The sequence below is a fragment of the Mobula birostris genome, chromosome 19, assembly GCF_030028105.1.
Source record: "Mobula birostris isolate sMobBir1 chromosome 19, sMobBir1.hap1, whole genome shotgun sequence".
Classification (NCBI taxonomy): domain Eukaryota; kingdom Metazoa; phylum Chordata; class Chondrichthyes; order Myliobatiformes; family Myliobatidae; genus Mobula; species Mobula birostris.
Genome location: NC_092388.1, coordinates 41,351,489 through 41,373,544, shown reverse-complemented (window position 1 = coordinate 41,373,544; position 22,056 = coordinate 41,351,489). Strand labels below are relative to the sequence as shown.

The following is a 22,056-nucleotide window of genomic DNA, read 5'->3' as shown; positions in this document are numbered from 1 at the left end:
AAGTTGTCATTACACTAGATTCTCCAGTATTTCACACAAATGTCATGGTGTGTTTTACAATCGCTGGTACAAAGTTAAAACTACTTTCTCGAGCATTATACAGCTGCATTACCTGCACATCAGTTATATGTTTTAAAATGAAATTTCAAATAATTAGTCAACAGCAATCAGTGAATAACTGAATTTTAAAATTTGGTACCTGTAGCTGTCTAAATTCCATAAGTCCACTTCCTTTACTAAGTTTATTTATCTCAGTTCCCTGCTTAAAAGCTTCCTTACAGCCACCAACTTAATAAGCTTTTGGTCACTTCTTGTTTTATAACCTTTTTTCGGTTTGTTCTCCTTTTTTCCCCACTGTCTACAAAGCAGCTTAGTATGTTTTTGTGAAAGAACAGTTACAGACTGAAGTTTCAACAAAAATCTACCAATAACAACAGCAATTTACATCCTATGAATAGAAATAGGCTTGAGCAAGGCTTACAACAGGAAATCTGCAGATGCTGGAAATTCAAGCAACACACATCAAAGTTGCTGGTGAATGCAGCAGGCCAGGCAGCATCTCTAGGAAGAGGTGCAGTCGACGTTTCAGGCCGAGACCCTTCGTCAGGACTAACTGAAGGAAGAGTTAGTAAGAGATTTGAAAGTGGGAGGGGGAGGGGGAGATCCAAAATGATAGGAGAAGACAGGAGGGGGAGGGATGGAGCCAAGAGCTGGACAGTTGATTGGCAAAAGGGATATGAGAGGATCACGGGACAGGAGGCCCAGGGAGAAGGAAAAGTGGGAGGGGGGGAAAGCCCAGAAGATGGGCAAGGGGTATAGTCAGAGGGACAGAGGGAGAAAAAGGAGAGAGAGAGAAAGAATGTGTATATAAATAACGGATGGGGTACGAGGGGGAAGTGGGGCATTAGCGAAACTTAGAGAAGTCAATGTTCATGCCATCAGGTTGGAGGCTACCCAGACGGAATATAAGGTGTTGTTCCTCCAACCTGAGTGTGGTGATATACTGTGTCCGGTGCTCCCGATGTGGCCTTTTATATATTGGCGAGACCCGACGCAGACTGGGAGACCGCTTTGCTGAACACCTACGCTCTGTCCGCCAGAGAAAGCAGAATCTCCCAGTGGCCACACATTTTAATTCCACATCCCATTCCCATTCTGACATGTCTATCCACGGCCTCCTCTACTGTAAAGATGAAGTCACACTCAGGTTGGAGAAACAACACCTTATATTCCGGCTGGGTAGCCTCCAACCTGATGGCATGAACATCGACTTCTCTAACTTCCGCTAATGCCCCACCTCCCCCTCGTACCTCATCTGTTATTTATTTTTATACACACTTTCTTTCTCTCACTCTCCTTTTTCTCCCTCTGTCCCTCTGACTATACCCCTTGCCCATCCTCTGGTTCCGCACCCCCCCCCGTCTTTCTCCCCGGACCTCCTGTCCCATGATCCTCTCATATCCCTTTTGCCAATCACCTGTCCAGCTCTTGGCTCTATCCCTCCCCCTCCTGTCTTCTCCTATCATTTCAGATCTCCCCCTCCCCCTCCCACTTTCAAATCTCTTACTAACTCTTCCTTCAGTTAGTCCTGACGAAGGGTCTCGGCCTGAAACGTTGACTGTACCTCTTCCTAGGGATGCTGCCTGGCCTGCTGCGTTCACCAGCAATTTTGATGTGTGTTGCTTGAGCAAGGCTTACTGCTTCAGATACAGTGATCCTGAAGGAGCGTATCAATGATGGTCAGGTGACTATGACATTGTCTATGGTGAAGACATTCCTCCAGTTGTCAACGGGTTGTTGGAATTTTGGCTATCATATAACATCATCTTCAGCACAGGATCGGGGGGAGGTGAAAAAATATAAACAACAGTATGTGGTTAATGTAAAGGAAAACAGAGTTCATTTTTCTGATTCAACACACATACACACAAAATGCTGTAGGAACTCAGTGAGCCAGGCAGCGTCTATGGAGGAAAATAAACAGTTGATGTTTCAGGCTGAGGTCCTTCAATCAGGACTGAAAACAAGGAGAGTAGAAGCCAGGAGAAGAAGGTAGGAGAAGGGGACAAACTGAAAACTGGCAGGTGATAGGTGAAAACAGGGGAGGAGGAAGGTGGGTGGGTGAGGATGGAGGTGATGGGAGAAGGTAAGAAGCTGAGAGGAAGGTGGAAGAGGTAAAAGGCTGAAGAAGATTGAATTTGGTAGGAGACAACAGTGGATCATGGAAGAAAGGGAAGGAGAAGAAGAAGTGCCAGAGGGCACTGATGGGTAGGTGAAGAGAAAAGAAGGGAACCAGAGTGGGGAATGAAAAAAGAAAGAAGGGTGTGGGAGGTGATGAGGGGAAATTACCGAGGTTAGAGAAATCAATGTTCATGTCATGAGGTTGGACGCTAACCAGTCTGAATATGACTTGATGTTTCCCTAAACATCAGCTGGGAAGATTGGGCATACTGGTAATCACCACTGGATCAATAATGTGAATTTGAATTCAATAAAAAATAGCTGATCACCATGAAACCATGTCAGTTGTCCTAAAAACAAGAGGTTCACGAACGTCCTTTAGGGGAGGAATCTTGCCGTCCTTACCTGGTCTGGCCGATATATTACTCCAGACCCAGAGCAATGTGGTAAATGCTGGCTTAGCTGGCAATGCCCACATCCTGTAAATGAATAAATAATTTTAAAAAAGGAAACTGAGTATGGCCTCATTTTGGCAGTAGGTGAAGCCATGAACTATATCCGGTACTCCCTGTGCAGTGTCCTCTACATAGATGAAACCCAACTGAGACTGGGAGACCATTTCGTTGACCACCTTTGCTCCTTCCACCACAAAAGGCAAGATTTCCCAGTGGCCACCCATTTCAATTCGACTTCCAACTCCCATTCTAACATGTCGGTCCTTGACCTCCTTGTCCCAGCCAGCTGGGACTCCATCCACTTCCACCGCCTTATTATTTTGGCTTCTGCCCCGTCCTTTCCAGTCCTGATGAAGGGTCTCGGCCGAAACTTTGCCTGTCAATTCCTCTCCATAGATGCTGCCTGACTTGCTGAGTTCCTCCAGCATTTAGTGTGTGTTGCTCAAGACTTCCAGCAACTGCAGCATCTCTTGTGTTTATTGTTTTGTCTGTGTGTTCATCACCTGATTGAATTAAGAGGTTTTTATAGGTAAATTATCCATTACATACTCAGAGGTCTCCTTGGCACAGTTGCCACTCAGGAGCTATACAAATTTAATGTAGAAATGTAAAGCATTTGGAAAGCATAGGGCAAGAGGCAAGAGCATCTGAACCAAATTAAGCATTGCCTCAGTCGTCAGCTGAGAGAAATCTTCTCACAGTCCCCCAACAACAATGGAAAAGACATTTTCATTTCCATATTGTCACTGCTGAATTCTGGTTGTTCTATTTCATGGCTTTCATTTCCTTGATCTTAAAACTGCAAAAGCCAGAGTTTCCCTTAGATATCAGGATAATCTGCCTTTGTATCTGATGTCAATCCAGCTCTCTTCACAGAAACATAGAAAGTTACAGCATATGATGTCTTTCTCATGGGCAAACATCTTGGATGCTTTTCTGGTGAAACAGCTTAAACACCATTAATTTTGCTTTTATTGTTTGGAAACTTTAACTTTCACAGATGAGTGATATTAATCAGAACTCCACCTTGTACTTCTGAAAAGTATAGGCAGATTATCCAGTTTTGCAGTACAACTCATTCTTTTTATTCATTGTAGGGCCTCAAGGGACCATCAGGTGTAATGATGTTGGTAGGTAACCATATAAAGGAACAGTTAACAGTGCTGACATTTATTGATATATTTTGTTTAATATTCTTAAAGTCTTAAATTCCATTATTTCATTACAGCCATGTGATCTTATAAAGGCAGTACGAGCAACCTGCCGTGAGTATCTGTATTAAAAGCTTCAAATCTGTTGGTTCAATTTTAATTACACTTCAAAGCAGTTGCTAATCCAACCAACAGATTTTGTCATAGTGTCACAATGTAGAGGCTTCCCTAAAGCAAAGGGATGGAATTTCGAAGTTTTTCGGAAAGGATGCTCCAATCTAGGGTTCGTAAGGACTCTGTCAGTTTGCACAAAACCTCACCAGGCACACAGATATCATGAGTGCAGCTCATGCAATAATTTGTGCATTTAATTAGTACCGATCATGTGGAGTTTCACATTGGCACACAATTGCAAGGAATGACTTCAGGAACAAATGTTCGTGCTAAAAATGGCCATCTGTTGAAATCGACCCTACATTTCTTAAAGAGGAGGTACTCTATGCTTTAATCCCTGCTGGAACTCACTGCCACATTTATAGAGCAATCAGAGTAAGTGAAGAACATCAGATCAGGGAGAAGGTGCTCTTTTTCACAAAACCCTGTTAGGCATCGGAAGTCCAGGTCTCTCAAAGTGCAGGAGACCTGCATTTATGGAGTTGGGACTATTTCCTGATACTGCTTCTGAGGAGACATCCCTAACAGCTTGCACCAGGTTCTAACCAGAAGAGGAACTATGGAGAGCTAAGGTTTAGTTAACTTACAGTTTTTGAATTGCTAGGAATCTAAAATTTGAGGGCATGGGTTTTAAGAAGAAAGTGGAAAGATTTAAAAGGGTCCTTGAGATTTAGGTTTATCATGCAGAGGGTGATGGGTATACGGAGCAAGTTATCAAAGGAATTGGTAGAGGTGGATACAATTACAACATTTACAAGACATTTGGACAGATATGTGGATAGGAAAGGTTTACAAGAATATGGGCCAAATGCGGGCAAATGGGACCAGCTCAACATGACACTTCGGATGACATTGTTGATTTGGGCCAAGTGGCCTGTTTCCATGCTGTCTAACTCTATGAGTTAATGAATAAAAATTGAAGGAAGTTTAATCACATGCCCTAATTTCTATTAATTCTCTTCATTACTTTGTTTCCTCCAGCTTGCTGTTCAGCAAGTAAGTAAGCTTCATTGATTATTACCACAACTGTAGATTAAGCCTTTTACTTAAATGATGTCCTTATTGACTCATTGCTTGTTCATTCTTGCAGGAAGTGGAGCATGCCCAGTCTACCCCACGGAGCTAGCCTTCGCTCTGGACTCATCTTCAGATGTCACTCCTCCTATGTTTGAAAGAATGAAGAAAATTGTGATTAATTTGCTGAATGGCATCAATATTGCTGAAAACAACTGTCCAACAGGTGCCCGTGTGGCTGTCCTTACGTACCATAACGAAGCAAAACCTTACATTCGATTTTCAGATTTTAGGAAAAAGCAGCTACTTCTGAGAAAAATTGAAGAACTGGGTCATGAACGATCAAGCAAGAAACGGAATATGGGCAAAAGTATGCAGTGTGTGGCCAGAAATACTTTTAAACGTGTTCGTAATGGTGTCCTTGTGAAGAAAATAGCTGTCTTTCTCACTAATGGAGCATCCAAAGACACAGAGTCCATTGCTGTAGCTGCTACACTGTTCAGTGCTGCAAATATCATGCCAGTTATCATTTCATTCAAAAACATTCCTGAAGTGAAGAAAGTGTTTAAAGTAAGAAAATTAATTCCTTATTTGGATCTTTCCTTACAGTGTGTACAGTGGGTACTTAACCTTGATGTTTGAAGGAATGTAGAAGGCCATTTTTTCCATGTAGTAGAAAGGATATATCTGTATCTGCCCTACATTTAGTTGTCAGTATTTATATCTTAACTCCGTCATATGGAATTCCTCAGCCCTCTTTTTCTAAAATGGACTAATTCATATGACAAACATTAATGCCAAGATCAAAATACAGTTAAAAGGAAAAATATAGAGAAACTTATTGTATTGGCCTGGAATTGCTGGTTGCAATGATGTCAGACTTCATTGTCAAAATTTATTATAGTTATTATAAACTTATGGAAACAATATATATAGAAATACAGACAACTTATCACATTCCAGTCTTTGAGCAGTGACTTGATGTGAACTTTAACTTTTTGCTGTGGATTCTAAACTTAAACTCTAATGAAAATGTCAAGCATCTTTGAATGATTTTTTTAATATTGTGCTGAGTGTTAATTACCTCAGAAGAATTCCTCTTGCCCTGAAAAACTGGTTTGATGTAAAGTGCAAGTCTGTCAAAAGAATACTCAAAAACACAATTTTAATTATAAAGCATTTCAATTTTTAATGAAAGCTTGAGGTTTCAGGATTTTCACTCAATCCATTGCTTACATTCCAAACTTTATTTTACTTTCACCAAAATGCTGACAGTGTCCTTAAAAGGAATTACTCTTCACATGCTTGTTTGCTTTGAGAGTCTTGGGTGATAGTAGAGCTCCAATAATTCAGCAATTTTGGGACATTGTGATACCAGATTAGGAAATGTTATGCCAAGGCAATATCCCAATATATTTTACTTCACATTTTTTTAACTACACTGTATTATAATAACTTTCACAATGAATCAGGTAAGCTTAAAGGATGTGCGTGAAGCAGTTGAAAGGGAGCACATAAACCAGGACCCAGCAAGTTGAAAGGAAACACAGGGAACAGGACCCAGTTAAGTCAGAAGGAAATGAGGAACTGGCGACCAGGTGAATGGAAAGAAATGGAGCAACCAGGCTGAAATGGGGCCCTGGCGCATCAGATGGGAACGCAGCAAATACTTTCTTGTGAGCCAGGTGCTGAAATATCAAGATCTGCAGATGGTCAGATCGTAAATAATTGAAGTTTCACTGTAGAGAATGTAGTCTAGAGTTAGGGCCAGGGCTTGAGGTAGGATAGTAAGGAAATAGTTCTAGTGATAGAGGTTGCAAATCATTTCTGTAAACAGCAATTCATTCTGGTTCAATTAGTAACATTAAGAACAAAGTATGTTTTTAATAATTAAAGCATTAAAGGTTAGAAGGGAAGGAGGGTGTGTAGATTTCTGTGGCTGAGTGAATGATAAAGGATGCCCAAGAGACTGAGTAGCTTACTCCTGTTAGAGAGTTTAATGTCATCATTTTGATTGGCTGCTCAGTTTGCTTAATGTCACTGATCCATTTTGGAAAGTATCACTTGAGTAAAGAAATCTCTGATGCAAGGCCCACCGGACCTTTATGGGCAGATTTTTTTCAGTATTATTGCCATCCCTTCACTAGTAACTGGAACATTCAAAGTTGATGTCTTTCATGCTAGTGATAGTAATTTGGGAAGCTGTTACTGTGGCTTCAATTTTTAAAAAATATTCTTATATTTCTTTAGTCTGTTCTGCTTCTGTTGGAATCCTCAAGTTTTAAATCTCAGTTTTGAAATTATTAATGAAGCCACTTCAATGATGTGCCTAAAGAAATGATGCCAGGTCATGCATAAAGAAATGCAAACTTCCAATAACAGTACAACCTCCTTAATCCAACATGGTCAGGACTTGTTATGTCAAACTGGCATATTTTCCAGATGATTGGATATTGTTAAAATTTACACTCCAATGAACAGTATGTTTAATTCAATCACTTTAAGATGTTGTTCAAGGAGCTCAGCGAGTTTAAAGGGTGTGTGGGAACTGAGGCTTTGGTGTGATACAGGGTCTGTGGGAATGGGATCCTGGTGACCCATATGCCAAACCGTCTGGATTTCCCAACAATCAGAAGGTGGATTACTGTGGTTTTGTTGTACACCTCGAGTTCATTTGTCAGTTATTTTAATTCTGCCTCCTCTGGTTACTCCACAAAGACAGCTTTCTGGTACTTTCTCACAGATACCTTTATGAACATGATACATACAGGCTACTAAAGCTGATGCAAAGTCAATGAATCCAATTTCAGTTCAACTTAAAGCCAATCATGGAACCCACTTTAAGCAGACTCCTTTAAGTAATTTACTTATCTGCCCTCTCTCGGACTAATTCTTTCCTTCACTATGACCTTTCTTTCAGGCACGTGAACCTTTCCTAAATACCATAACCATCAATCTGTCAACAAAGTACCTTACCAATAATTAACCCCTCAACAACCACAGTCTTCATTGCTGTATTTACTGCTTAAACCCCTCCCAACTAACATCCTCCTCTTTACCAAACCATTCTGCAATGCCATTTATCCCCTCGAATTACAGACCATGCCTCCCTTTATGATTCCCAACCTGCCACCCAGCTCTCAACTTCTCTGCCTTCAAAATGTCACTGCCATTTCCCGCGCTAGTCCTAATCCCTGCCCCATCTCCACAATCCCTTACACATAGCACACTCATGAAGGGCACAGAAGATAAACCTTCTACTTTGCTACGTGGAAGCTACAGTGGGTTTATAATACATGACTAATAAGCCTTTAAAGTCATTAAACAATTTCTTGGCATGCATCCATTGCTTATGGTGGAGAAATTTTGAATTTTGCAAAGAATCAATTTTATTCCCAAAATAGTATCTTGCATTGATGTATAACAATTTACTAATTAGTTTACTAAGTATTCTGCATACTTTACTGAGTAATTATTTTAATTTAGATTGAAATGCATTAAGTAATTTGTCGTAGTAACCTGAAATTTATGATTTTCTATTCTGACAATCTATTAATGGAGTAAAAGAAATGTGCTTATACTATCATCAAACTGATAAATACTTTTTTCCTGAATTGTATATTTCTTTCCATTCATTTAACTAAGGTTAATACTGAAGATTCAGGGGAAGTGGTTGTACTGCCAAGGCAGCAACAGGAATCCAAGAAGCTGTTAAGCAGGGTCGCCCAGTGCATACTTTGCCTTGGTATGATGGTAAAAGAATTACAGTATGAGAGACCTCTTGCATTCAAACTTATTAAATTCTAACTTATTAAATTTATCCAGAAGTTTTGGAAAATACCATTGCTGGAACTGTGAAAGATAAGCTGAGATTCTGACAATTATTTTGTTCTCCTTTACACTTGTGTATTGGAAATGATATTAAACAATCTTGAATCTTGATAAATGCTATTTGCTTCAATCATCATCAGTGAGGATTGATTCAGAAACAAGCAGAAACATTATCTTTTTCGGAATCCATGAAGTAGTTTTTCTCTTTTTTTTCTTAAGCGTCTTCTTCATCATCTTCTCAAACTCTGCCCAATAATAGGAACTTGTTGTAGTGTGCCTCACACCTACGTACCCATTCTTCTATTTTAATGATTTTATCCTCACCATTCTAAGGGTTTTGGATCTCTACCTTTACCTTAGCTAAAATCAACTAAATCAGCAGCTCATAGTTTCAATGTTCCAGTAAATTACCAACCTTTTTAATACTAGCTAATATAAAATGATCAAACCCAACAACAGGATTAAGTACTGAAAACAGGTCTGTGCTCCCATAGTGAGAGGGTCGCACCACAAAATCGAATGTCCAACTCTTTAAATATGTATTAGAAATCCCATGCACAGAGCTGCTGGTGGTATTTGTATTAACATTCAATACCATGGAAAGCAATCTATCAATTGTAACTACTGGTTGTGGAGGATATGTTTAAACATTATAAGTAATTTGCTTTACACCAAGGAACCAAGTTCATGGCCAACTTATAGAGAAATAAGTTGTTTCTTTTTCCTCCTTTAAGTTTCACTTTGTTTTATTCCAAAGGTGAATTTGATTCCACATTAACATCAGAATATAATGAAGCTGAATCATTTGTAATGCTTCAGTGAAGTAAATTAAACAAATTCATAAAGGAAAATACAGTGAAGCAAAACTGATATTATTTTTCTTTTCCAGATAAATGTGACCCAAGTGCTTTGTGTCTTGGAGCTGTACAGCCATCTCCTATTCCCGTGAATCTGGATTTAGCTTTTGTTGTGGAGGATTCTGAAGGAATGCTACCCATGCATTCAGAAGCTGTGCAACATTTCTTGAGTTCTATGGTTAACACATTTTTAAGCTCCAAAGAACCAAAGGCGTCTGAACTTCATCCCAGAGTGGCTATTGTACAAAACTCTCCAAATTATACACTCAGATATGGGAAAGATCCACACAAACTGGAATTTGCCATTTTGGATTACAATACAAAAACGCTAAAGAAGAGGCACATCCAAGACTCAGTCAGTCTGCCAGAGGGCTCCACTGGCATCAGCAGCACCATTGATTGGAGCCTGAAAAATTTCTTCTTAAATTTCACCAATCAGCAGACTCACAAGGTTATCTTTACAATAGTTTCAGGCCAAAGAAAGATGGGTGATGAAAAGTTACTGGAAGTAGCACATGAAGCTAAATGTAAAGGCTTTGCAGTATTGGCTTTGGTCCTCGGAGGGGTAGCGAACACAACATTTTTGGAAGAGTTTGTCAGCTTTCCTTCTGAGCAACATTTAGTTTATCTGGACAAAGCCTTGGAGACTGAAATAGAATATGCACAAAAGTTTGCCGTGGCTTTTCTGAAAACCTTGGCAAGTAAGTGGCAGCTTTGGAGGAACTTTGCAGAAAAAAAATTAGTTAGATACTTTGGAATGCTCATACCTGGTAGTTAATGAGTATAAATACATGAGATGACCCAGTAATATCAAGAGGAAAGAAATAAATTCTTTGCAGTTATTACAGCACAAATAATTCAAACTAAACAAGCAATCAAATTCAATAAGAAAACACAATGGCCTTGTGTCTTACACATATCCTTAAGTAATCAAAATGTGTCATTGTTTAGAAGTGTGGAACACTTTTAGGATACTAAAATGATTGGATTGCACAAGAGAACGCAAAAATGTTTGTGGGAAGCAAGAGCTTGTTATTTAAAAGAAAATTAGCCCTGATGTAACAAATAATCAATGATTTCTCACCCATGCAAATTTGGTGCACTGGTCATTCCTACTTATTTAATAGAGCAATCAAAATCTAAGTGGGAAAGCAAAAAGATAGAAGGCATGGGTTCCTCAAAAGTCCACTTATTTCAGTAAACAGAAGTCATGCACTTATCAGACCCTGACTCCAATGGGATCATTATTTCAGAATCAGAATCAGATTTAAGATCACCTGCATACAGTATGTCATGAAATTTGTTAAGCTTACAGAAGCAGTACAATGCAATTCATGATAAATAAATATAGAGAATAAAGTTGAGTTACTTTAAGGATATATATGTCTACTAAGTAGTTAAGTTAAAATATGTATTGCACAGTAACAGAAATAAAAAAGCAGTGAGATAGTGTTCATGAGTTCAATGTCCATTTAGAGATCGGATGGCAGCGGGGAAGAAGCTGTTCCTGAATCACTAAGCCGGCGTCTTCAGGCTTCTGTACCTCCTTCCCGACAGTAACAGGGTGAAGAGGATATGTTTTGGGTGGTGGGTTCCTTAATGATTGGTGCTGCCTGCCTTCCTAAGGCACCGCTCCTTGAAGAAGTCTTGGAAGCTACAGAACCCATGATAGAGCTGACTAATTTTACAAGCTTCTGCACTTATTTTGATCTCCATACCAGATGGTGATGCAGCCAGTCTGAATGCTCCCCATAGTACATTTGCAGAAGTTTTCAAGTGTCTTAGTTGACAAATCAAGTCTCCTCAATCTCCTAATGAAATATAGCCGCTGTCTTGCCTTCTTCATAGCTACATTGATATGTTGTGTCCAGGTTAGGTTCTCAGAGATATTGACACCCAGGAATTTGAAAGTTCTCACTCTCTCCACTTCTGATCCCTCTATGAGAATTGGTTTGTGTTCCTTCGTCTTACCCTTCCTGAAGTCCACAATCAGCTCTTTGGTCTTGCTGATGTTTAGTGCAAGGTTGTTGTTATGACACCACTCAACTAGCTGGTATATCATGTAGTTTATCTTGTGTAGAATAAAATGTCTTTACAAGACCTTGAGGTGGTGCTAAATTTGCCTGATAATGGCTATTAGATTTCCCTATTCAAAAGTTGCAGTATACAAAAGAAAACTATCCTATCCAGTGCATCACTCAAGTTATGGAAGTACAACAAGATCTAAGTGTCCTTGTTCATCAGTCACTGAAAGTAAGCATGCAGGTACAGCAGGCAGTGAAGAAAGCTAATGGCATGTTGGCCTTCATAACAAGGGGAGTTGAGTATAGGAGCAAAGAGGTCCTTCTGCGGTTGTACAGGGCCCTGGTGAGACCACACCTGGAGTATTGTGTCTCCAAATTTGAGGAAGGACATTCTAGCTATTGAGGGAGTGCAGCGTAGGTTCACGAGGTTAATTCCTGGGCTGGCGGGACTGTCATATGTTGAAAGATTGGAGCGACTGGGCTTGTATACACTGGAATTTAGAAGGATGAGAGGGGATCTGATTGAAACGTATAGATTATTAAGGGATTGGACATGCTAGAGGCAGGAAACATGTTCCCGATGTTGGGGGAGTCCAGAACCAGAGGCCACAGTTTAAGAATAAGGGGTAGACGATTTAGAACGGAGTTGAGGAAAAACTTTTTCACACAGAGGGTTGTGGTTCTGTGGAATGCTCTGCCTCAGAAGGCAGTGGAGGTCAGTTCTCTGGATTCTTTCAAGAAAGCGTTAGATAGAGCTCTTAAAGATAGCAGAGTCAAGGGATATGGGGAGGAGGCAGGAAAAGGGTACTGATTGTGGATGATCAGCCATGATCACAGTGAATGGTAGTGTTGGCTCGAAGGGCTGAATGGCCTACTCCTGTACCTATTGTCTATTATCTATTGCTAGTTCAAGTCAAAATTAAATCAAGTTTAATTATCATTGAATCATACATGGACGCAGCTGCACGAGACAGTGTTCTTCTGGGGCCAAGGTGCAAAACATACACAACACATTCAAATAGTGAGGGGGGAAAAAACATAGTCACGCAAGAAAGTATGTATATAGTCCAAGAATCTGAGTGACAAATTGATGGTACCGTTCCCAGCAATTCAATCTGTCATTCCACTGATCGAACACTGGATGGCAGTATTGCATTAAGTGACTCTGATGTGGCTGGTATCCTTGGATTTAGTGGATGTCCTAGTCTACCACTCTGTCATGGGATGATTAACTAGCTGTAGGCACGCAATAGTAATTAAAAACAAGAAAATTAGATGTGTTTGCACTTACTAGTTCAAAACAGAGTCGTCCCAATTATTCTTTTTCTTACTAAGTTAGGAAAACCAATAGTTTACTCCTTCATTAATTCTCCTTAGAGTTCCTCCAAAATCATCAGATATAAACCAGTAATCTGTAAGTGTTCAATACACATTCTACTGTCATATTTTATTTAATGTCATCTTCCCTTGTTCCAAACCTATCTCTGAATAAGTAAGAGCCATCTCTGATAAAATATTCAATATCTCTAGTTTACCACAGTCAGCCCCAATTGCCCTGGAGTCTTTCAGGATGAAAAATGAAACTCTAGCTACAGCAGGTAGCCACCTAGTCTGTAAAATGACCCAGTCCTATGTACACTGGAAGAAGTTGGGGATCATTAACAGAAGGACAGTAATGTTCACTTTCAGTCCCCTGACCTACATGCCTGATCACACTTCATTTTAAGAAACACCATGAGAAAATTAGAATAGTTTAATGGCTTACAAATTTCAAAATAGTAGAATCGATATGAACAAAAGAAATTGGAGAGAGAATTCTAATGCAAAAACAAAGGTCTCCAAAAAGCTGATTACTTAATCATTAATTGCAAATCGGTGTTATCCTTTAATGGCTGATTTAATTCTTGGAAGCTGCAGTAAAAGATTTAAAAGTATTTTGTGGATAATTTAACTGGAGGTTCCACACTCAGCTGTCTAACTACAGCAGTGAAAATTCTGAAAAAGTGCCATCTTCTTTAGGGTGGTCTTAGTCTTTTGGGAGAACTAACAGAGATATTCCAACTGTTTTTCTTGACTGAAATAGTGGAGTATGCTTAAAGCTTTTTATTTATTTTACAGCTAGAATCAACAGCTATCCCCCTCCAGATCTAGTGATGGAATGCAAAGGAATAAAAGCTCAGGAGACAGTGAAAGAGGCAAAGGAAGAGCCACCTATTAATTTACAGTTGTATGTTTCACTAATATCTATGGTGCTTATAGATTTTGTGCAATGTTAATAGGAACTTTCTGTGACTGAATCATTGCTTCTCCATTGCAGGTTGGTTGTTATGAATGACTCTGACAATCCCCAAAGTTACAGCAACATTTCTGGTAGGTGAAGGGGAAGCAAGGTTTGTATATAATGACTAGTACTAAACTATGACTAGGAACGGGTGCACTGTCTACTGAAAGTGCTCTCTGTATGTATATGAATTTGCACAGGCTTTGTGTCATAGCATACAGCATAGAGAGGGACCTGAAGTCCACCGGGTCCATGACGAGCATCAGGTGTCAACTTTTACACTAACCTTACCTAATCCAGACCCATCTTTCCACCATTAAATTGTTACACCACCTAAAGAGAGGGGCCATTTTAGGATGGCCAACAACCTACCAATCTGCATATTTTTGAAATGTGATTGGAAATCAGAGTGCCCAAAGGAAACCCAAACTCTTACAGGGAGAATGTGCGAAGTCTATGACCGCATCATAGGACAAGATTGAAACCGGGGTTCTGCAGGTACAAGTCAGCTGTTCTACTACAAACAAGAGAAAAGCTGCAGGTGCTGGAAATCCAAGCAACACACGCAAAATGCTGGAAGAACTCAGCAGGCCAGGCAGCATCTGGGAAAAAGGTACAATCAACGTTTCAGGCCGAAACCCTTTGCCAGTCCTGCCGAAGGGTTTCAGCCCAAAATGTCAACTGTACTCTTTTCCTAGATGCTGCCTGGCCTGTTGAGCTGCTCCAGCATTTTATGTGTTGCTGAGCTGTTCTACTAGATGTGTCACAGTGCCACCCCATGTTTGAGTGAGGCCATTACTGCTTCAAAATATTACAACAGGAACTTGTATAGAATCTGGAAGTGCGAAGATCTATTTCCCTCAACTCCCCCCAAAGTTCAAACTTCAAAGTAAATTTAATTCAAAGTAGCTTTCATCATCACATGCTACCCTGAAATTTATTTTCTTGCAGACATTCACATTAATACAAGGAAGCACAATAGAATCAATGGAAAACCACGCATAACAAAGATGCACAAATAACCAATGTACAAAAGACAACAGCTACACAAATACAAACAAGAAAAAAGCCAAAATAATAATAAATTAACAATAAGTATTGAGAATATGAGATGTAGAGTCTTTGAAAGTGAGTTCATAGGTTGTGGAATCAGTTTAGTGTTGGGTGAGTGAAGTTATCTCCTCTGGTTGAAGAGCCTGATGGTTGAGGGGCTAACTGTGTTGGACCTGAGGCTCCTGTACCTCCTTTTGATAATAACAGTGAGGGGAGAGCATGGTCAAGGATTTTTAAAGGTACATCTTCATAACATGTTAGGGCTTGGAACACTGGAGGTTGTTTTGGGAACTAGTTCCAAATTTACAGACATGAGCAGATGCTAGTTTGCTGCTAAATATATGTTGCAGTGTAACTGTACTTCTCAAATATATGTTGTATAAGCTAAGGTTATACTTTATGGTGATAATTTATTCAGCAGTTGGCAGGTGGCACAATTCAGGCTTGTGATAAACATGTACATGAAGTCCAACACACTCAACAGCTACAATTCCTTTCAATATCTGTAAAGATAATATATGATTTAGCTTTTTCGCACAGCAGGTGTCCTAGACCTGAAGCTGCCTTGACAAAAACATTTCCAATGAAGATTTACCACTAATACACGCAGAAAAAATGAAATGCAATGCCTTTAAGTCTTCATGTGCCTAATCAGCCAATTAATGTTCATTCAAGGTCTAAATCCTTAGGAAACATCTTTCTGTTACACTATGAGCAATCAAAATAACAATGGAAGGGGAAAATTTACATAGCATATCTTATCTACTTTGTATCCACATTTCCTTTGTCTGTCACATACATTTGAATGAATGATGTCTTCAGACTTGCTATATTTTAGTGATACTAATTTATTGCGCATATCACTTGGGAGTGTTTACTTGGACATTACTTTAAGATATCATCACAAAGTTCCTATTGCTCCCTGTAAGGAGTTTGCATGTGCTTCCCATGACCATATGGGTTTCCTCCAGGTGCTTTGGTATCCTCCCAACGTCCAAAGACATACCAGTTGGTAGGTTAAATGATCATTGTAAATTGCCCCAAGATTAGGTTAGGATTTAATTAGCGAATTGCTGGACAGCGTGGCTCAAAGGGCCAGACGGGATAGAGGGAAGAAAGGAAAGAAGAACGGAAGAAAGACGTGGCTCACTTGCCAGTGCAAGGTTTGCCTTTATTTACCAGCTGTGTTTGTCTGAGAGATAATGTTTATTAGTCTTCCCCTTTTTCAGCATGCTTTTTAAAGTGATTCAGTTCCAAAATAATATGCAAGTTTCCACCATTTGCAGAATGTTACTTTTGTATTAAGTTTCTTCCTGTTATTTTTTGAAGTAAATTTTCCTTCACTTTTGTCTAAAGGCATAGTGAAAATATGCAGTTCCCTGACATTGAATCTTCCTCAGTTCCTGCAGTGCTGCCTCCTTCACTCCATATCTGATTAATTACTCCTTCAGAATGCTTCTGAAACTGTCCCATTTGATCATTTAGAAAGAGCAGTAATAAAATGCCTGTGTTACTACAAACATAGAAAGTAATATGTTACTATGAAGACACAAAATAAAAAAGTAAAGCGCCCAAAAGTATAAGATAAATGGCATCGCCAAAAGTTTACAAAGCACTTGTTGAAAGGATTTACAAGTGACAAAACTTGAGCTTTACTCAGGCCTGGTTAAATCCCCTTGCTTATTCCACTACATTTACTGGGCCAGAATTCTACACATTATTTAAAAGAAAAGTTCAAAGTAAATTTATTAACCAAATACACACATAGACAGTCCTGAGACTCATTTTTTGGGGGGTAATCACAGTAAACACAAGAAACACAACAGAACCAATAGAGGACCGCACCCAACAGGACCAACAACCAACGTGCAAAAGACAACAAACAGTCCAAATACAAAAAGAATGGAAAAAAGGGAAATGACAGTAATAAATAAATAAGAGACAAATATCAAGAAAGACACACAAAATGTTGGAGGAACTCTTTCTTTATTAATCTTTTTATTGATTTAAAAGGAACATAAATACAAACAAGAGGAGAATCATCTCAAATATATATATCAATAACAAGGCAGTTTGAAATTGAGATAGACATTATCAAAATCATACATAGTGTTAAGCTAGTATATAGTATAGAATAAAAAAAGAAAACAGCAATTCTCCTCATCAGTTCATAAAGAGGAAAGAAAAAACTTTGAATTTTAAATGAAGAAAAAAACCCCACTACACTATACAAAAAAAACAAAAAAAGGGAGACTGGGCAGTCCATTCTGAGGACACGATCAAAAAAAAAAGAAAAACATTCTGATCAAATCTAAAACTTGGAGAAAAAAAATTGGAAGTGTAATAAATTAAAATGCTGGAGGAACTCAGCAGGGTAGGCAGCATCTGTGGGAAAGAGTCCAGTTGACCCTTCAGCAGTACCTGTCAACTGTATTCTTTTCCATAGATTCTGCCTGACTTGCTGAGTTCCTCCAGCATTTTGTGTGTGCTGCTTGGATTTCCAGCGTCTTGTTTGTGATAAATATTGAGACCATGAGATGAAGTCTCCTTGAAAGTGAGTCTATTGGTTGTGGGAGCAATTCAGTGATAGGGCAAGCAAAGTTGTCCCCTCTGGTTCAAGAGCTGATGTTTGGGGGGTAATAACTCTTCCTGAACCTGGTGGTGTGGGTCCTGTGGCTCCTGTACCTTCTTCCTGAGAGCAGCAGTAAGAAGTGAGCAAGACTGGATGGTGGTGGTGTTCGATGATGGATGCTGGTTTCCTGTGACAGCACTCCATGTAGATGTGTTCAACGGTAAGAATGGAACTCAGGTGCCCAGAGATTTGGAACGGGAGGGCAATTTCAGTTGAAGTCAGAGGGCCAGGAGCAGAAATTGTTACATTTAATGGAAAGATGACAAAGCTGATGCAGAATTCTACTGGGTATAAATGGCCTGCAGGTACATTGCAGTGACACATAATCAGAAAGCTAAAGTTTTCCACAGAACAACCCATAAGGCTACATCCTTTCTGCGTCAACCACCTGTTCCCTTCACCAGTTCCTGCACAACTAGCCAAGTAATGCAATCTGTTCTATTGAACCTCTGTCCTTGATATTATTTTAGTGTCAGGACTGTTCACTTAACTGCTAATTTTCTGGAGACGATCTAGCCTACCCTTTGTATTTCAACCAAAGGGCAACCAGAATCCTTCTTTTGCTATCATACAGCTTAAAGCTATTCTCTGCTACTTCTGCAATGTTAGATCCACTTCTCCTTCAATCCAGACTTGGAAGATTGATATCTTTACATCCAGGTCAAGCTTTGATGTGCCGTTAATACCCCCACAATCCAGAAGAAGGGTACAATCAGCCACTCTTTGTTCAGCATTACATGGTGCAAAAATCAACATTTTAGAGAACCAATATTCCCTGAAGTATTCTTTGGAATTATCTACTAATTGAGCTGTCCACAGGTATCACAAAATAAAATACATTAAATCAGTAAAAATTTTCCATTTGTTCATCGAAAAAGGGTATTTTCAAAATATATTTTAAATGCATGTTTAGAGTAAGGGTTAATTTTAGGGTGAGTTAGAGTATTTCCGGTTAATTTTGTTTCTGTATAATGAGGCGGCATTTAACAAAACTTTAAGGTAGGCATTTGCTATATCTTTTCTTACTTTATATCATTCATCAGCATGACCTTTTTCTTTTCTTCGCAGATATGTGTGCATTGAAGCAAGAGACAGGGCTCTGTCATAATTACACCATCAAGTGGTTCTTTGACAACAAAAGGGGCTGTGAACGATTCTGGTATGGTGGCTGTGGAGGAAATGCCAACAGATTTGACACACAACAGGAATGTGAAGACTCATGTCTAAAAAATTCACTATTGTAAAATGCACCAGAAAATGTTAAGGTGTGACTGAGCATAGGATGTGATGAAACATTACATCAGGTTAATTAAATTCTTTTGTATGAGTTGTTAGTGGAGAAGCATGTTCAGTTGTAATAGACACTGTTGAACTAGTTTCAGAACTATATTGTCTGCTTCCAACAATTCTGAACAGGGAAACTCCATCCTTCTATATATGCATATTTGAAATCATGTAAATACTTACAAAGAGCTGTACAAGTATACGATAGTAATGCTGATGCTTTGACATTGAGTCAAAAAATCCTTATTGCTACATGGTGCAAACGTTCAGACCATTCTTTTTCACTTCATCTGCCCGCTTGGATTATAGTCTCAATTATCATTAACTTGAAAACTTCTTTGTCAAATATTTCTCTCAGGCAAAGGATTCAATTACTTGAAATGAAAGATGTATGCTGAAAAACAGTGTATGATTAATAATAATCTCCGATCTCCCACCTATTAGAGTTTGAACAATACAGCATTTTCCTTGTAAACTGTAGAACAGCTTTCTTGTGTTTTGGGGTGCAACAAAGAAACGAAATCATGAACCATAATTCCCAAACAATGATACGTAGGAGTGGTAGCAGAAGTCCTCAAAAAGAGGTTCATAGATCGCAGTACAAAGTTAACCTGTCATCTAACCCATTGGCAACAAATAATATTGCTTGTAACGTTGTCTTCAGCATAAGCCACTGACGACTGCATCATTGCTTCCTTGTCATGTTTTCATAAGTGAATGAGTCACTACAAGTTGGCCTGCACTATTTAGTGCCAGCCTCCAATCTTATGGCAGAGGTGCAACTTGTCTCCTGCTGGAGGTTGGTATTGAAGGGTGATCACCAAAACTTGACACCTTGTGGAGGGGGAAAGCTCAAAGGTATTCTGCTGCTGCACTGGAGGCCATAGTGCAAGAGGTGGGGAGGAGGAGTGATGTCTTCTATTTATAGGTAATTGGGAGACACTCCAAAGACTCACTGAAAAGGCAGGAGGAGGAGACTTTTGAGACCAGATTCAAGAATCTTGCCATGGAAGCATTGATACAGTGCTGTAAGAGGTTCACTAACTTGCATGAGCAGATGAGCTCAGAGAATGACCTTCAAATACTTTATCTCCACTGAGTTCTCTGGTTCACCTGGAAAATCAACACAGCTCCTTCACTGCCTACTGACAATCACAGCCACTCAACTACTTCTCTAACCTCTCTTACATAGCACTTGTATAAGATCATATCTTCATTGCACAACTTCTGCACACTATTAGCACTTCAACTGTGATAGGCTCATAGAATAAGATCATTGTGCAACAATTGCAGAAGCATTTTGGTTTCTCCATATGGGGTAACTACAGTTAAATATTGGGAAACAAATATGACTGCAATGCCCGTGGTCAAATAAGTGCTTGCAGTCATAGTTTGGCCTTGCTGAAGTCCAGTTTGCTACAGGCAGGAAAGCTTTGAAGATGATAGTTTCTTCATACCCAATCATTCCTGATGAATCTCATTTCCCTCTCAATTCAGGCTCTTATTGCACACAAACTAAAGAATGGGTAAACATGGACTTGCTATTCTTGGCCTCTTCTCTCTCCCTCCACCCAGTCCTCAGCAGTCCCCCCCAACACCTCTTGACAATTCCCCTTGCACTTGTAACCACCCCAAAATCAGGAACGGCGATCTGGACAGGGAACAGTACAAGAGTCACTTGCTTAAACATTTGCAGCCAATAGCTCAGTTGCTCAGTCTTCATGAACAGTAGAGGTCAGCTCAGTAAGCTGATCTGCACATGGTGAGTCACCAGCTATCCAGGTGTCCTACGCTGAGGGAAGGAAAAGAATTGGCAAGGACGGAGCCAAGCAAGGATGATTTCTGCTGCTGACAACTCGGAAGAGAACTTTATAAACATTCAGGACACGACTGAGGCATCTGTGGATAAAAGAACAGAACTAATCTTACAGATCAAAGACCCAAACAAATGGTATTTGACTTGAAAGCTTAATTCTATTTCATTTTTGTAGATGCTAACTGACCTACTGAATGTTTCAAGCAGTTTCTATTTTTATTCCAGGTTCCCAGCATCTATAGTTTTTTAGTGATTTTCTGAGGAGTACTGTGGTGGGGCAGCCTACAGGACAAGGTGGATGGCATTGCCAATGAAATCCATAATAGGGTCATCAGTAAGTCTGTGCGCAACGTCATTGCAGCCTTCCATTGGACAGATGTTTGCATAGAGCTTACAGCCCATATCTTCAACGACAGGTGCGGTGGCCAACTCTACAAACACCCTGTGACCACAGCGGACATTTTTTTTGGCCTTGGTTGCAACATAAGCAGAAACCATTAGAGATCCAGTTGCCCCAGTGGAACCACAGACAGCTGCCATTATTCATACTTGGACAGTTGCTACACACACTCAGGTTGCCCCAGGGCATAGACAGAATGCCACCATGAATGTCACACTCTGAATGTGGTCACACATGTTCAGATAATGCCACGAATGCTCAGGGTACCATTCTGCACACTCAGACTGCTACCATGCACACACGGTTACGCTGGCATCAACATTATTCTGTTGTCTCAGAGAAGGCCAACAGCCAACCCTCTGAACGACTGCAAGGATTGCTGATGTAATAATTATGGATCCATGTTGCACAAGCTTGCATTTCTCATTCAAGGTGACAGCATTCCACTTCTATCACTGCCTTCCTTCCATTGGCTTCACTATAACCCGAGGCCAGTCACCTATATAATCGGTGTCTAAGCAGAGAAAGAAGCCAAAATTTCTAGACCCAGGCATTCCTAAACAACAGGAATTCTGCAGATGCTGGAAATTCAAGCAACACACATCAAAGTTGCTGGTGAACGCAGCAGGCCAGGCAGCATCTCTAGGAAGAGGTACAGTCGACGTTTTAGGCTGAGAAGGACTAACTGAAGGAAGAGTGAGTAAGGGATTTGAAAGTTGGAGGGGGAGGGGGAGATCCAAAGTGATAGGAGAAGACAGGAGGGGGAGGGATGGAGCCAAGAGCTGGACAGGTGATAGGCAAAAGGGGATATGAGAGGATCATGGGACAGGAGGCCCGGGAAGAAAGACAAGGGGGGGGGGGGACCCAGAGGATGGGCAAGGGGTATATTCAGAGGGACAGAGG

At 40.0% G+C, this 22,056-nt stretch overlaps 1 protein-coding gene across 3 annotated transcripts in view; it reads left to right on the top strand.

The window, feature by feature from the left end:
* The window catches only part of LOC140212549 (collagen alpha-6(VI) chain-like), a 111,500-nt gene extending 89,737 nt beyond the window's left edge, over positions 1-21,763 (top strand). Inside the window, exons 25-34 of one of the 3 annotated variants that reach the window (XR_011889744.1) lie at positions 3,734-3,766; positions 3,865-3,901; positions 4,943-4,957; positions 5,052-5,545; positions 8,621-8,720; positions 9,696-10,364; positions 13,806-13,914; positions 14,005-14,057; positions 18,722-20,888; positions 20,979-21,763. Coding sequence is in view for 2 of the 3 variants with exons in the window: in XM_072283506.1 (XP_072139607.1) it covers positions 3,734-3,766; positions 3,865-3,901; positions 4,943-4,957; positions 5,052-5,545; positions 8,621-8,720; positions 9,696-10,364; positions 13,806-13,914; positions 14,005-14,057; positions 18,722-18,897 (1,686 nt within the window). In the remaining variant the exon portion in view is untranslated. Of the gene's footprint in view, positions 1-3,733; positions 3,767-3,864; positions 3,902-4,942; positions 4,958-5,051; positions 5,546-8,620; positions 8,721-9,695; positions 10,365-13,805; positions 13,915-14,004; positions 14,058-18,721 lie in introns of all 3 variants that reach the window. The other 2 variants (XM_072283506.1, XM_072283507.1) reach the window with 2 other exon arrangements.
* The last annotated feature ends 293 nt before the right edge of the window (positions 21,764-22,056 follow it).